Here is a 16,768-nt window from a genome sequence, read left to right as displayed (position 1 = left end):
AGCCGGGCGTGGTGGCACACACCTTTAATCCCAGCACTCGGAAGGCATAGGCAGGCGGATTTCTGAGTTCGAGGCTAGCCTGGTCTACAAAGTGAGTTCCAGGGCAGCCAAGACTACACAGAGAAACCCTGTCTCGAAAAACCAAAAAAAAAAAAAAAAAAAAGAAAAGGCGACCATGTAAGTTCAATGAAGGATGTCTCCCTCCCCCCCCCCAGTTCCCCCATCTTTTCAAAGGCTGAAAGGACAGCATCAAAGTCAAGTATTTCTTTCCTTCTCTTCCATGTTAGCATCAGCTTAAGGATAGAGAAGGGTCTTTTTAAGAATCATGGCACTGTTTTCTTTCATCCTTTCCAACCATCTCAAGCTTAATTAAGATAAACTGACACAAAAAACAAAATGGAGATAAGACATACAAAACCTATAATTTGGGGATTGCAGAGTTGGCTCAGGGTTCAAAGAGCAGTGGCTGCTCTTCAAGAGGACCCAGGTTCAATTCCCAGCATCCATAGTATGTATTCCCAACAGTACAATTAATTCCAGTTCCAGGGAATCTGAGCCTTTTTTCTGGTCTCCAAAGATATGCACACATGTGGTACATAGACAAACATGTAGGAAAAATACCCATAAAACAGAAATCTTTTTTAAAATTTTTAAAACTTAAAGAGAGGAATTAAGAAATAATGAACATTTTAATAAGTTTATATTGGCAGCAGAGGAGGTAAATGGTATTACAGCAATAAACATATAAACAGGGCTAAAGTCTAATTTAGGACGGGCAAGTAAGCTTACAAGGTGGAAATGTCGTCTACTGAAATGGATGAGCTTTTCAATGTTGGGAGAAGCAGTTTAAATGAGGAAGGTCTTTCATAGGTAGCTGGAGGCACAAACAGGAAGAGAAGTAGGAATGTGAAGAAAAAACAAAAACAAAAATACCTATCCAAAAGAAGTAACTGCATGTGCTTCAGTGTGCATACAACATGTACACATGTGGACACATGCACACACATACATCTGGAGGCAGGAAGATCTCAGGCATCCTTCCTTAGATACCATACACCTCAGGTACCTTTGTGAGACAGGGTCTCTCCCTGGCCCCAGAAATCTGCCTTTCTTCATCTCCTTAGAGCTGAGATTACAACCAAGTGCCTCCACACCTGGCTTGCATATAGGTTCTTGGGATCTAATTCAGGTCCTCACTTTAACCAACTCAGCAATCTCCCTAGCCCAAAGTCTTCTTTTTTTAATAAATGTGAGAGACATATCAACTTAAGTAGAGAAGGTATGAATAAGGTAGATTAGAACTAGGCTAAAGCTACTATTTGATACAAAATAAAAAAAGATATCTACTTATTGTGAAAAATATATCAAAGGATCAGAGTAAATTAACTGTATAACATTTCTTTAAAAGTAAACTGTATTTATAAAGCATAGGAAGTGTGAAGGAGAAAGAAGGGTCCATCAAGCTTAAAGTACTGACCTAAACCAAGAATCTCCCACTTGGTTAGTATGGTGTAACCTCATACCTAGTATTCCTGTATTGGCAATTTAAAGACCTAAATTTAAGTGTTGAGAGATAAAGTCTTTAACCAATTACTTGGGTCCAAAGAGCACCACCCTGATGAACTAGTTATCATTGCTATGGCAACCGTTTGTGGAAGTAGGATCACAGTCTTTGTTCTTCCCTCTTCTATCTTGTGATAGAAGACCCACACCAAATGCCAATGCCTTGGTCTTGAACTTCCAGTGTCTCAGAGAAATACATTTTTCTTCATTACAGATTGTCCAATCTCTGATATTCTATTACAGAGGCACTGTGGCAGCTCCCATCGGCTCATATATTTGAATGCTTACTTAGTTATCAAGGAATGGCACTATGTGCGAAGGATAAAGGCGTATGGCCATAATGGAGTTAAGTGTAGCCTTTGAGGTTTCAAATGGCCAAGCCAGGCCCAGTTCTCTCTCTGACCCTGTGGAGCCAGATGTAGAACCATGGTAATTGACTAAATCCCTAAAACTTTAAACAAGCTTCAATTATTAAATACTGTCTTTGATGAGTTGCCTTGGTCATGGTGCCTCATCACAACTGAACAGTGACTAAAGCATAAAACAACTAAAGCACTGGTTAAAAACCCAATTATCAAACTATACCTTCTACACTCAATTATAAGATGTGATAATAAAAACAAAGTGCTAGAAATATGTATCAAATAAGCATAACTTTATAAAAAGAAAACATTATTATTTTGTAGATTACAAAACTAAGGTGCTGTGATGGTCTTGTGTCCTCCCGCTTTTTAATTTTCATGTGAAAATTTAATATAAGAACAGCAGGGGGCTGGAGAGATGGCTCAGAGGTTAAGAGCACTGACTGCTCTTCTGAAGGTCCTGAGTTCAATTCCCAGCAACCACATGGTGGCTCACAACCATTCATAATGAGATCTCACTCCTTCTTCTGGAGTGCCTGAAGACAGTTACAGTGTACTTACATATAATAAAAGAACAGCAAACCTAGGTAACTTGGCCAAGGTTACACAATTCCTTAAGTAATAGTCAATCACTGAACCCAAGTGAATCAATTCCATTCCTGAATCAGTTATCAGAGCTTAGTCTCCTAATTCCTCTTGGAATTGTCTCTCATCACGTAAAAAGGGTTTTTTACTGTACCAAATCAAAGCTAACCTGGTATTTCCCGCATGTATTATTTTTAAATTATCATACAAGATGACAGGTCTCCTTCTGGTATTTTATTTTAACTCAGTCCTTCCCAAAACCAGTGTTTTCAGTTACACAGAATTGGCAAATTAATGAAATAATTTAATCCAATTTCCACACCTGGCAGAGAACTCATCAACAGTAATGAGTAACTCCAAATAATAGTTTCCACTAACTTAATTTTTAATATTTTACACAGTATTTTTTAACTTACATCTTGACTTAATGCCATAAAACTCCTCTGTAATTCCTTTGCAAACTCCAAATTATTTGTGACTTCCTGGTACTTAGATACGGCATCCTGAAATGACAAATCAGAGCACACTTTTATTAGAAACACAACCACAAAAAAACTTTTAAAATAACAAGCACTGAGCCTTTATTAAATGTAACATCATTACCAGCTGGTCTTGATTGAGCCTTTCCCCTTTATTCATTCGTTCCTGGTAATCATCAAGTTTACCCTACATAAAAGAAAAGAGAATAATTACATTTATCAATTTAACCAGGACAAATAAGAAAACCTAAAATAAATATTTAAAGTCTACGTCAAATTTTGCCTTAATTTTCAGATGTACTCCAGCTTAATATATTCATCTAGCTCAAGTTTACTAGTAAACTTGAGACACTGACCATTGCTGGATCACAGACATCAAATACTAGTATGTAAGTCAACAAAATATTGCTTACTCTTTAGGATACTCAAAAACAGACGCCGTCATATAAGCAAGACATGAGTGAGGGTCACTGTACGGTTGAAATACTTTTCTACTCAACCGTACACACTGGACATTTGTAAAGCTAAATATATGTGTTTCTGTCTATACTCCCATCCTTCAAAGAACTGATGTAAATAGATGGCATAATTTCCTAATGAACTCACTACTAAGTTTGTCCCATTTTACCTTAAACACCTTGAAACTATATGGTCACACTCCTCCACTGCTTCTATGCAACTGAGCAGGGTTTCAACAACCCTATCAAGTCATCCTTTTTTGGTTAAGATGAAAACTTAGTGAGGCATAGTGGCACATGCCTTTAAACCCAACACTTGGGAGACAGGTATCTATGAGCCTGAGGCCAACCTCGTGTACATACTGAGTTCTAAAACAGCCCGAGCTACATAAAGAGGGACTGTCTAGAATAAAGAAAAGAAAAGAAAAGAAAAGAAAAGAAAAGAAAAGAAATCTAGCTAGCTAGCTTAAAAGGTTTCCAGGTTTTTACTATTAAAGATCACCTCACAAAAGATATTCAGACAATGATACAGTGTCAAGAACTCAATCACTACTGTAAAGAACTAGAGGATTTTTTTAAAAATCCAACTTAAAGGAAAAATAGTTCAAATAATTATCGCATACAGTTCCTTGACAATAAAATTAAATCAAGTAAAAAGCCAAGCCCAGGTAAAGAGCAATAAGAGCATCAGAAACCATGTGGGAACTCCGTAAGGTTCAAGTCCAAATCCACAGATCGACTTCAGCTCATTCACACCTTAATACAGGAAGTAGCTAAATGAAGACAATCATTACACTATAAAAGTCTAACAAAAAGAACTTTTAGATGAGCCATTCCACAATATAAGCCTATATTATGGCAAAAGACATCCCCTCAGAACACCTGTCAAACGATGCTAGTTAGTTACCTCTGGCCCATCCATCTTTTTCAATTTGGGGGGTGGGGGCTTGACCCAGATAGATGCTTTTGCACGTGGCAAATTCAACTCTGGCACTGATTTTAGCCTCAGCCCCAGTTCGTTCTCCTTTAAGTAAAAAACCAGGTTTGATTTGCTTTTAATTGTAACTTAAAGCTATTTCTAACGGTCTAAAATATTTCCACCTCATCCTCTTAATTTAGAAATGTAGAAGATACCGAAATATCAGGTCCAGTATATAATAAAAAGTTCTGAACTGAGGATACTTGATTAGCTTATATCTGGTAATTCCTTCTTTTTCTGTTATACATATTTTTCATTGTTACTTTTATTTTGTGTATGGGTGTGTCTTATGTGTATGCAGTGTCCACAGAGGCCAGTAGAGGGCATCAATCCCTGGTGTAGCCCTAGCTGTCCTGGAACTCACCCTGTAGACCAGGCTGGCCTCGAACTCAGAAATCCACCTGCCTCTGCCTCCCACGTGCGAGATTAAAGGTGTGCGTGGGCCACCACTGCCCAGCTTTTTTGTTCGTTGTGTGTGCCTTTATGTGGGTGCTTGGAATTGAGCTATTATTACTAACATGAGTATAACTGCCCAAGCCGTAGTAACCTGAGAACCCAGCATCTTATAAGGTGAGAAGGAGCTACAGTAAGAAATGTGTTCCCTGTGAGGAAGAGGAGCATGAGCTATCCAACAACCTCAAAAGCCAGGCCAGTTCTTTGGTCAGAAGTTCCTGAAAGAGGGGGGAGGGAGGGAGGGAGGGAGGAAGAATATAAAGCAAATGAAGGCACTGTAATAGTCTCTTTACACTTTCTACATTGAAACACAGAACTACCCCCCAGGCTCTACTTGTTTAATCAGCATATACACTACAGGATCACTGCGCTAAGACAAAACTATCACCAAGAAAAGATGAGGCAGAAAGAAACTCTGTTCACTAGTACATAAAATCAAATATCTACAAAGACTTAGCTATTCTAAGTCAGTGATTCCTGAAGTGTAACCCTCAAGCCAGCAACATTAGCTAGAGAAACTTTAAGGAACAACGACAACAAAAACCCATAGCACCACCTTATAGCTGCTAACCTAGAAGCACCTGGAAGCTCTATGCTGGGGTCCATATGCTGGGATTCCTTACACAGCTAAAACTGAGAACCATGTAGGTCGGACCATGGAACTTCCTTTTAACAATCCAGTAGAATCTGGAAACTTTTTTAATTATTCTGAATCAAATATATATTTTCCTGAACTGACAGTCATCACAAGGTAGTTTAAACTTAGAAACAAGTTGCTTAAAGGTTCACCTATAAACAATTTAGAAAACGTGGTTTACTTTCTAGACCAACTTATAATTTAACCCAGTAACTACTTTGTAAGAAAAAAAAAAATCCACTTATGAATGCTTGTGATTTGCATCAAACTAAGGAAGTGGGACCTGTTGGGTCCCCAATTCCTTCCTCTTTTCTTCTTTCCAACTACTCTAAGCAGCTGTTTCATACACATTTCATGTCATAGTACACCACACTATAGCCACATGAACAAACTGAGCCAAAGTAAAGCTTTCTTCCTTTAAGTTCATTTTCTTCAGTTTGATTTTTTTTTAATTTTATCATAGCCATGGAAAGCTAACTCACTCAATAATTACCACCTTTTACTGTGCTTCTGTTAAACCTTGGTAACAAACTAAAGTACCAGAAGTTAAAAATGGTTTATGATTTAATTCAGTAATGAATGTGAAAAACTTGTACTAGACAAAAAACCCTCAACTGTGTTCCCTGTTATTTTAGAAAATAAAAATAGCTTGCCCTGCAAGTAAAATACTAAGTAGCCTGCAGTGGTAAGGAAAAAGATACAATTAACTCACTACCCAACACCACCTTATCTTTGAAACAGACTAGAAAGAAATGACACTACCTTAATGCTTTTGCTCCCATTTTCACTTCCAATTCAAAAATCAATTAGAAATCTGATGCCCTCTTCTGGTGTGTATGAAGAAAGAGCACTCATATACACTAGGTTTTATATTTTGCAGTATAAAATAAGCTACAAGGACTGGCTACACGAACAGATCAAACAAAATAAAAAAACAAAAAGGCAAAGATTAGGGAAATAAAAAGGTCAGAAGGTAGAGTTCTTCCCTGAAGCCACAACATAACCGTCTAAAATAGTGATTAAAACAAATAGTTTTTAAACACACGCAGGTAAGTAAGCCTTTTTTCCCTATAAAATGAAGCTACACTGGTAGAATAAAAAAGATAAAGCGTACCATGATACTAATTAACACTAATCTGTCCTTGCTGCCTTGAAACACTGATTGTGGAAGTCAAATTATGGTTTATTTTTCAGCTACTACATATTCTGAACTGTATTAAAGTTTTTCATTTATAGTACCATAAAGGAAATAAAATTTAAGCATTTCCCAAAATAACAAATCTATGAAGAGAAACCCTATAACAGAAGTACAACTATAAGTCAAGCTTGTGTTACAGAGAACTACACCAAGTGCTATTCTGTCCTATTCTAACTCCAGTTTCTTCTTTCTAGAGCCAGCAGGACTATGAAATACAAGTGAGGCACTATTGTCAATCATGTTTCACCTAATTATAAACAAAAGAGTAGCAAAAATAACTTGCCGTAATATATCCCAGAAAAATCACGTTATCTCAATATCCATCTTTTAGGTCACCGAATCCCAGCTGTTAACAAGATTCACTTCAGCCTCTGCCTAATACTGCTGTTTCCTTTTTCCAACCTGAGATGATGGTGAGGAGGAGGAGGAGGAGCAGCAGCAGTGTATCTTAAGGTTCCATCCTTCCCAAAGTCATCACCTTCAAATTCAAAGCCTCTTTACTGACATAGGTTTTTAAAATCAATACAGCAAGATGGGTAGCTATGACAGATGTGTTCCCAAACTTTACTATTACAGCTAAAATCCCACTATAGAACCATCCTTAATTTTTTATCTGCTTCTTCACGTGTGTGAGTATTCACACACATGTATGTATACACACACATATGCACACCTGGTGCCCAATGAGAGCATTAGAGGGGCTCAGATACCCTGAACAGGTAGAACAGGAGTTAGAAATGATAGTAAACCACCATTTGTGCACTGGAAACTAAACACAATATGTTCCTCAGGAAGAGCAACACATGCTCTAAACTGCTGAACCATCCCAAAAGAAAACACTTTCAATTACACATTTTAAAAGACTACAAAAATAAAATTATTCAATTGTAACTAGTCCCAAGAAAGAGAAAGATATCATCTGAAAAACCATGCTACCCAGGGAAACCCAGTTAAAGTCTGTTCTTAAAATTAATGAGACCTAACCTGAGACAGATTATAAAGCAAAGCCAAAAAAAAAACACCTGGCTATACTTTCTGTACCCAAGCCAAATAAATCCAGTAATACTTTAAAAACCATAAATCCAGACACAGCAAGGTAAAGATTTTTTTTTTCAACTTTCCACATTCATTTGTGACTTCTCTCTCCAGATAAATCAAATTATTAATGCCTCGCTCCCTACACATCATCTGGAGAAACACCACTTCTGACTGTAAGCAGTAAACAGCTACTTCCTAGTCACTCTCCACTGAGACTTAGTAGCTGGTAAAATTCATAAAAGCAGCAAAAATTGTCAGTTTTTTCAGAGAATAGTGGAGAAAACACGTACAACTCAGAAGATCTGTAACAGTTCTCTTCAAATGCTGAAGGCCTGTTCATGTAGCATTAGTCTGCCCTAAACAAAAAAGTATTAAGAGTGTAAGACGAAGGGACTTCTGGGTATTTACTTGATGTTATCTAGTTATCATTCTAATTTTTTTCAAAGTTAATATACAGCAAAGTTAACATACTTAAAAAGATAATCCTGCAAACCCCTTACTGTCCATGCAGGAATGGAAGCAATTGACCCTGATAAGAAAAAGAAAATGTCAAAGACCTCTAACACCATCAACTTTGAATCACATTCTTACAAAATCTGAAGGTTGGGGCCAGACATAGCTTAGTGTGCTTTGCCTGGTTTGTCAAAGGCCCTGAATGTGATCCTCAGTATACCACCTAAAAAAAAAAGGTTAAAAGTTGAAAAAGTAACAATCACAAGGCTTAGAACTATTAGTTGCTCTGTTTAATAAAGCTAATCAAAAAGATAAGTCTGTAGACTTATCTTTGTGTACAACTGAAGAACACACACATGCACAAATTCATAATCATTCTCTTCCCCTCCTGGAGTCATGTAAATTAGAGACAGACTATTTTTGGGTTTTGGTTTTTTTGATTTTTCGAGACAGGGTTTCTCTGTATGCCCTGGCTGTCCTGGAACTCACTCTGTAGACCAGGCTGGCCTTGAACTCAGAAATCCATCTGCCTCTGCCTGAATGCTGGGGTTAAGCCTAGCAAATCTTTTAAATTTCTATGTTGGCGTAAGAATATTACAAGGAAGCCATTGCCTAAAACTAAAAGTATTGACAAATCCTGCTTACACTACCAGAATTGTTCTATTTGTCTGCCCACCTGAAAAATATTCAAGTTTAAAAAAAAAAAAAAAACAAGTTTTCCTTTCATGGATTAATCCATTAAGGATTGTTGGTGGTGCTACAAATATTTCTAGGTAATGTTTTAGGCAGAGTATGAAATATTCCTTGTTAGTACAATGTGTAAGGGAAGAACAGCAAGCAGAATGGTTTACTAGTGAGCCTTAACTCCAATGATAATCACCAACTTTAAAGAGCCCTTAAGGTGAAGAACCTACAGCAGTATATAAACATCCCATGACTGCAGACAAGTAACAAACCTAAAGCAGGTTTCTTTAGCAGACCGATCAAATAGCACACCTTACCCTTTTCCTCACAGAGTATAACTTTTAAATGATTTGTTTTTATTTTGTATTCATTGGTTTTTTAACCTGTAAATGTCTGTATGAGGGTATCAGAGTCCCTGGAACTAGAGTTACAGACAGTTGTGAGCTACCATGTGGGTACTGGAAATTGAGCCTGGGTCCTCTGGAAGAACAGCTAGTGCTCTTAACCGCTACTCTTAGTTCTCCCGCACAAGAAAGTATGAATTTAATTCTACACAGGAAAGTCTTTCTCTCCCATGTTTTTCTACACATCCTCAGTAAGAGCCCTCCAATAGCTGGTGGGAAATTTGGGGCTCAATTTTGCTTCTGCTACTCCTCCTCACTCCTTTACTGCACACCCACTGTGTACGGGTGGGGCTGGGACAGGGGTGGGGTGGGGGCAGGGGTGGAGTTGGGGGCAGACCAACATTACTAAAACACCAGGAGCCAAGCCTCTAAGAATCTAGTCTGTTACTCAAATATTCCTGGTTTACAACATTTCAAGATTGAGACTGGCAAATATATATATATATATATATATATATATATATATATATATATATATATATATATATGCCAAAAAGAAAAATGCAACATTTAAAAGTTTTGAAGTTTTATCTGGGCATGTGATACATCTGTATCCCTAGCACTGGAAAAGCAGACACAGGAGGAGCAAGAGTTCAAGGTCATCCTCCTACACTGTAAATTTGCCGCCAGCCGTGACTAGTATTATTATTTGTAAAGGTATAGCAAGAAGGCTGAGGCAATAAAGGCTCATGCCGTCAAGACAGGTGACCTGAGTTCAGTCAGAGGAGCCAAGGTGAGAACCCCAAAAATTGTTCTCTGACCTCAAAAGGTACACTGCAATCTGTGCTCTAGAACACACACACACAATTTAAATTTTTTGAAGTTTCATTTAATTATGTCCTAATACCTGACATTGGTATGTTAATTACCTAGACAATTTATAAAACTCAGCAATGTAATTAATAAATGTCTAACAAAGTTTTTTTTCCCATGCATATTGAACTTTTCACCTTTTGAGGTTGTTTTTTGAGACAAGGCCTATGTAGCCAACTGTTCTAGAGCTCGCTATCTAAACCAGGCTAGCTAAGAACTTACAGAGCTCTACCTACCTCTACCCTATAAAATGCTAGGATTAAAGGAATATGCCAGTACACCTAGCTGCCTGCTAGATTTTTAAAAGAGTAACTAGGGACTAGAGAAACAGCTCAGCAATTGAGAAAGCTTCCTACTCTACTCTTGCAGAAGACCCAGATTTGGTCCCAACACTAACAGCTACTCACAACCACATGCACTCACATACATACACCCAGGCATGAACATTAAATAAACTACAAAAAGAATCTAAACACAATTCCTGTTGGCTGTGCAGACTACCAAGACAGACAACATCAAAATAAACAAACAAGCTGGACAGTGGTGGCACACGCCTTTAATCCCAGCACTTGGGAGGCAGAGGCAGGCGGATTTCTGAGTTCGAGGCCAGCCTGGTCTACAAAGTGAGTTCCAGGACAACCAGGGCTATACAGAGAAACCCTGTCTCAAAAACACCAAAAAAAACAAAAAACAAAAAAAAAAAAAACCTGTCTCGAAAAACAAAAATAAATAAACAAACAACCCACAAGTAGTACAGACCTGTGGTACAGACCTTTAATTCCAGCACTTGGGAGGTAGAGGCAGGCAGATCTGAGAGGCCAACTTGGTCTATACACAGCAAGTTTCTGATCCATATAGCAAGTTCCAAGAGAGCCAGGGTAACAGAAAAATCATAACATATCACAACAATACTCATGATTCTATTCTCACCCAAGAAAAGGAGTTCACAACTTAACCTTTTTAAATATCATACACCATGGGGGTGGAGGGTTGCACAGAGAGCTGAGAACCAATTACATGTCAGTTTTTCCCTTTGGCAAGGTGAATTCAAAACAAAGTAAACTTGTGTAGTGGCACACTCCTTTAACACCAGCACTCAGAAAACAGGGGCAGGTGATGTGTGAGTTCCAGACCAGGCTTGTCTAAATAACAAATTCCAGAATGACCAGAGCTACATATAGACCCTTGAAAAATAAAATACAACCTTGTTCTTAAATTAAGCATCGTAGTTTTTTGTTTTCTTTTGTTTTGTTTTTCTAAGACAAGAAAATAAAACCAAGTAACTTTATCCTCTGCACTGGGAATGAATGGATCTTGCAAACCAAATAAGAAGCTAACTCACCCCAAAACCTGAAATGTAAAAAAAAAAAAAAAAAAAAAAAAACCAAACCAACCAACCTATATTAGCACAAGAGAAGTTTTGTTTTTATCTATTAAATTGTTTTAAGAATGAGTATTTATTAAAGCATTTAACACAAGCCCTGTACAACAGTTGCATCAAAAATTCTAAGAAACACACTGCAGGCCTAGCAAGGTTACTCTCACTATCTAATGAGTATCAATTACAAAGACCAAGTACATAGCCTTTAGCAATGGTTCTCAACCTCCCTAATGCTAGGACCTGTTAAGTTAGTTCCTTATGTTGTCGTGACTCCCAATCACAAAATTATTTTGTTACTACTTCATTTAATAATTGTAAAGTAAATATCTGTATTTTCAAATGGTCTTAGGTGACCCCACCCACCCTCTAGAGGAGTCATGACCCACAGGTTGAGAGCCATGCTTTAGGGTCTGGATAAAAATATATATACATTTCCCAATCAGTTTGTTTCAGTTAAGCTTTTTTAAAGCAAAGAGAACACTAGCTAACCTTTCATCTAGTAGAGTTGTCAGTCATCTTAAATGCCACTTATTAAAAACATCCTTTACATCAAAACTGATTATATCTTGCACTATCAAATAAGTATCTCTTAAAATGCAGACTGTTTCCAAGTATCATCTTATATGGCCTAAAGTCCTTTTCTGTACTGAAAGTACTGCTGAAAAAAACTAGGTAATAAGTCCTTCAACTCAGTATTATTTGTATTTTAATTGCTAAGTAAGGTGCTAACATTTACAATTGATTTTCTTTAGCCTAAACTTCAAAAAACAACCAAGCCATATATTTCTGTTGCAGGACATTTGATCATTCTGTGAACCCCACCAATGGGAAGTTTGCATTCTCACTGCAGAAATTAACAAATGAATAAAAAACTGTTTTCTTAAATGAAATACAATTGTATTGGGTCTCTGCCTTAAAGTGGTATACTACATTAGCTACTAGTAACTTTTGTTAGAATGCCTTCTTGGTCTAGCAGGCTGTAGTATGAAAAGGTAAGAATCAAATATGACCATTACATTGGAGTTTCTAAAGTAGTATTAGAACTGATTCATAGAGCAAATCCTCTTTTAGGATCTTTACAAATGCTCAGTCCTACTGAAAACCTCTTACAGGGCAAATCATCCAGTCATAGAGAAATAAATGAAAGCCAGATGTACTCGTATTAATGCAAAGTCCAATGCCTTGAGCATCTTCAAAGTAACTGTAGCTTTAGCAGTCATTAAGATCCAATATAATCACTGGTCAATGGTGGCGCACACACCTTTAATCCCAGCACTTGGGAGACAGAGGCAGGTGGATTTCTGAGTTCAAGGCCAGCCTGGTCTACAGAGTGAGTTCCAGGACAGCCAGAGCTACACAGAGAAACCCTGTCTCAGAAAAAAAAAAAAAAAAAAAGAAAAGAAAAAAGAAACAAAACAAACAAACAAAAAAAGATCCATTATCAGCAGTCTAGTGAGGGTGCAGCTCAGCCCAGCCTGTGTTTATAACCTCATCTTCTCACTGTTCTTCAGCAACCAAAACACTGACAACAGAAATGATGAAAACATTTTCATGTAACTGTGTTACATCATAATATACTATTATCTGAGTCAATCTTCATATCAATCATATGAATCTTGGGGAAAAAACGTATCTCTGAGAAGTCCTGGCTGTCCTTAACTGACTCTGTAAACCAGGCTGGCCTCACACTTGAGATCCACCTGAATGCAGGGACTAAAGGAGTGTACCACCACGGCCCAGGTGATGACATTACTCTTACCTATAGCTAGAGAGAACAAGTGGCCAGTTATGGTTCAAGTCTCCATAGGGATAACCTCATTTTCTGTGTCTTGTTTTAAAATGCCCTTAAACACTTCAATCTGTTACCTCACAAACATAATGACTGCTACTCAACATTGTTCTTTAATAAACATATTTGAAGATTTTGCAACCACTAACATTGATACCTCAAATCATTAAAGCTCATGTTGGATCCTATTCTACGAGAAACTGAGTTCCCAGAAATTCCAAAAACTAAACCGTTTGGAGCAACAGCCTAACAACACTGCTAATTGCAATCGAAAAATTTTAAGATACCCAAGTTAAACTCAATTTCACACAGGGTACCAAACACACATCAAGTATCAGAAAATGCTAGCACGGCGTGGTGGTGCACGCCTTTAATCCCAGCACTTGGAAGGCAGAGGCAGGAGGATTTCTGAGTTAGAGGCGCCAGCCTGGTCTTCAAAGTGAGTTCCAGGACAGCCAGAGCTACACAGAGAAACCCTGTCTGGAAAAACCAAAAAAAAAAAAAAAAAAAAGAATAAAGAAAAAAAAAGAGAAAATGCTGGCATGAAATTCCATATTTGAATGTAGCTTACAGTGCTTTCACTATTTTAATATTTCTTATTTTCACTATTTAATAATTTAATACATTAAAATTTCTTATCAAAATAACTAAAGCTTCATATCTTGTTCATGTATATTCTCAATTTCAAATAAAGTCTGGAAAGTTATAGTAATATGGCCACTCTTCAACACTGAAACAGAAAAGTACAAAGGTGAATGTTTCAAATTCACTAAAAATGGGAAATCAGTAGATAAACCACCAAGATTAAGATGTAAATAGCTTGGATTTTTCCAACTTACCTCCTACAGCTCAGATTTTTAGCCAATATCCTATCTCACTAATCTCCTCTAACTAGTTAAACAACTAACTAGTTAAACAAACATCTTCATGGGAATTTTTCAAAATTGTAAAATATGCCCCGCAGGCATAAGTTATCAAAAGTTACATTATACTTAATGTAAAAGGACAAGTTAGAATAACAGTTCCAGGTAAATTGCCTCCATTTTCATTCTACCACCCCATGTTTGTCCCTTTCCACTACTTTTCTTAATCAAGGTAGAAATTTACTTCTACTCAGACTCTTCCTCTAAACTGTGTTGGTATACGGTCCTACACTAAATGCATAAAACAAAAAAGCCGGTTTAAGCAATCTAACAGTATGGTCCAGAATGGCTAAATATTAAAGCCAAAAACAGTGTGGGTGTGGCTCGACTTTTTTTGGGAGGGGGGGCTAGGCGGGGCTGCTGCCTAGTCTCTGCCCTCCCCCTCTGCTTTCGCTTTGTGCTCACAATGCAGCTCCTGTACAGCGCTTCCCTCTCCCGCAGCCGCCGCCATGTTAGACACTCCATGTGCCCAGAGACCCAGAGGCAGTCTCCAGTCTAAACTAGATCCATCTCCGAAGGATCGAGGAAATCTCCCTGACCCTTTAGAATGCTGAAGCGGTAAAAAATAATAAATTAAGAAGAAAAGGTCATGGCAAAAAACAACAACAAAAACCACTCATTTAAAAACTACCTCGTGACTAGGCTGGGCGTGAGGTTCCAAGCACCCAGACAATCGAAACAAAGGGGGAAACGTAGGGAGCCCATCGGAAGGGGGCGGGGGTACCCAAGCAAAGGCCCGCTTAACTAGGACCTGACGGGACTGCAACCCTAGTTCAGGTCTAGACACATATCTTTTCTTGGGAAGAGAGCCATTCCACCAGCCCCCAGCCTAGGTACCAGAGGCAAACGCCACAGTTACAAGGCATGGGCCGCTCAAGTCCACAAGCAATCGGGCCAAGCACACTGTTTCTGCCCCTTGGCCTCCTTCAAAAGTCGGGTCTCAGTTTGGGAGCATATCCAGCAGCAACGGGCCCCACCAACCCAAGCAACCGGTCACCAGGCGGAAAGGCCCTGCTCAGCCTGATGTGAGTAACCGAGGCCTAGAGGCAGCGCCGCGTTGGGGTCAGGTGACAGGCACCTCCCCGAGGCGCCCGTTTTCTGGACAAGGAGCTCCATCCACCGCCGGGGCCGGAGTAGGGCTGGAGCCACGAGCCCTCCCTCTCCACTATCTCCTCGCACCTTTTTCTTCTCCAGGTTCCGAAGTTTCTTGTCGATTACGCCGAGAATCTGCTTCATGGCCTCAGTCTGGACGGCGCCGGTGCCGGTTGCCGGATGCTGAGAAGCCGGCGCAGCTGCCCCGGCCGCCGCCTCACTCCCGGAGGGACCGGACGGCGGCGGCGGTCCGGACGATTTGCTGCCGCTTCCGCTGTGGCTGGTGGCCGAGGGCATCTTTAGACCGAGAAGAGAGGAGAGGAAAAAAGCGGGAGGGAAGGACAAGAGCAGCAAGTCAGGAGACGGACGGGGAGAGACGCGGGACAAAACGCGCAGCGGGCGGGCGGGCGGGCGGCTGCGCGCGCGCGGTGGGGGGAGGGGGCGGCGCGCGCCGCCGGCAGGAAGGGGCCCGCGGGCACGCGCGCGACCCGCCAGCGGGGCGCCGGGGCGCCCGCCCCTCCCCCCTCCCCGGGGCACCGAGCTCGCGCTGGGGGCGGGGCCTGGCACGGCCGCCGTCAACCGCCAGGGCAACGGTCCCCATCGGGGCAAGTGGCACCCGTTGCCTTGCGAGAACGAGAGGGACAGAGGTCAGGGCCAGGGGTGTAGAAGGGCACTTGGAGTGACCGGGGTGGGGGTGGGGAGGCCCGGAGCGAGCCCTCCCAGCCGCTCGGACAGCTCCGAAGGTAAAAAGGACACCCAGGTACAGCGGCCTTCTTCCCCTTCGGCGCCTTTGATCCGGGATGGCGCTCACCGTGCGCGCGCGGAGCCGCTGGACGTCTGGAGTGGGCAGCCGAGGGGGGCAAGGGTGGCGCTGCGTTGCGAACAGAGACGTGCGCTCCGTGGGCGCAGACCGCTTCGCCCTGTCCCCGCGGCACTGAGCTGCTCCTAGTGGGACAAGAGCCGGCGCGGGAGGGACTTAGCCAGCCAGCGCTCTGCAACGAGGGGGGGCGGGAGCAATAGGGAGCGAGGGCCTTCAAGCCGGTGAAGCTGTCCGACGGGAATGCCTGTCGAAAAAAGGTCACCGGACCGCGCCTCCCGTCCGGCCATGTCCTCGGCGCCAGGTTCCTGTCCCTTTGCAGATCTGGAAAGTACCCCCACGGAGACCGTTACCCCAGATCCTTGAGTTTTGAGTGAAACCTAAGCTGGGGTCCTTCAGGCGAAATCTCTTGACATCCTAACGGGGACAATGGGTGTCAAGCCTCAGGCTCAGGAACTGAGGACTGCCCCTTGTAGAGCCCTTATTTGGTGGGAGTGGGGGTTGGAGGGGCAAAGGTTTCTGCAAGTAAGGGGTGCGTGGGGTGGGTGGTGCAATCCCAGCTTCTAGAATTCCTTCTGTATGCAGAGCATGCAAACTCACCCTAAAAGGTCTGAGAAAAGACAACTTGCCACATAATAATTATACAATAACCTAGGCATG

The 16,768-nt window shown here is 40.7% G+C and overlaps 1 protein-coding gene across 2 annotated transcripts in view; it reads right to left on the bottom strand.

Moving 5' to 3' along the window:
- The window catches only part of Caprin1 (cell cycle associated protein 1), a 31,407-nt gene extending 15,117 nt beyond the window's left edge, over positions 1–16,290 (bottom strand). Inside the window, exons 1-4 of one of the 2 annotated variants that reach the window (XM_021156477.2) lie at positions 16,103–16,290; positions 15,379–15,588; positions 3,114–3,176; positions 2,927–3,013 (exon numbers count right to left, since the gene is read on the bottom strand). In XM_021156477.2, coding sequence (XP_021012136.1) covers positions 2,927–3,013; positions 3,114–3,176; positions 15,379–15,588 — 360 coding nt within the window. In that variant the 5' untranslated portion in view covers positions 16,103–16,290. Of the gene's footprint in view, positions 1–2,926; positions 3,014–3,113; positions 3,177–15,378; positions 15,694–16,102 lie in introns of those variants that run through there. The other variant, XM_021156478.3, reaches the window with a different exon arrangement.
- Between the last annotated feature and the right edge of the window lie 478 nt (positions 16,291–16,768).

The sequence above is a fragment of the Mus caroli genome, unplaced genomic scaffold (genome assembly GCF_978045245.1).
Source record: "Mus caroli unplaced genomic scaffold, Mus_caroli_1 scaffold_2, whole genome shotgun sequence".
Lineage (NCBI taxonomy): Eukaryota > Metazoa > Chordata > Mammalia > Rodentia > Muridae > Mus > Mus caroli.
Note: the sequence above shows the minus strand (reverse complement) of the source record. Positions and strands in the feature narration are given on the sequence as shown.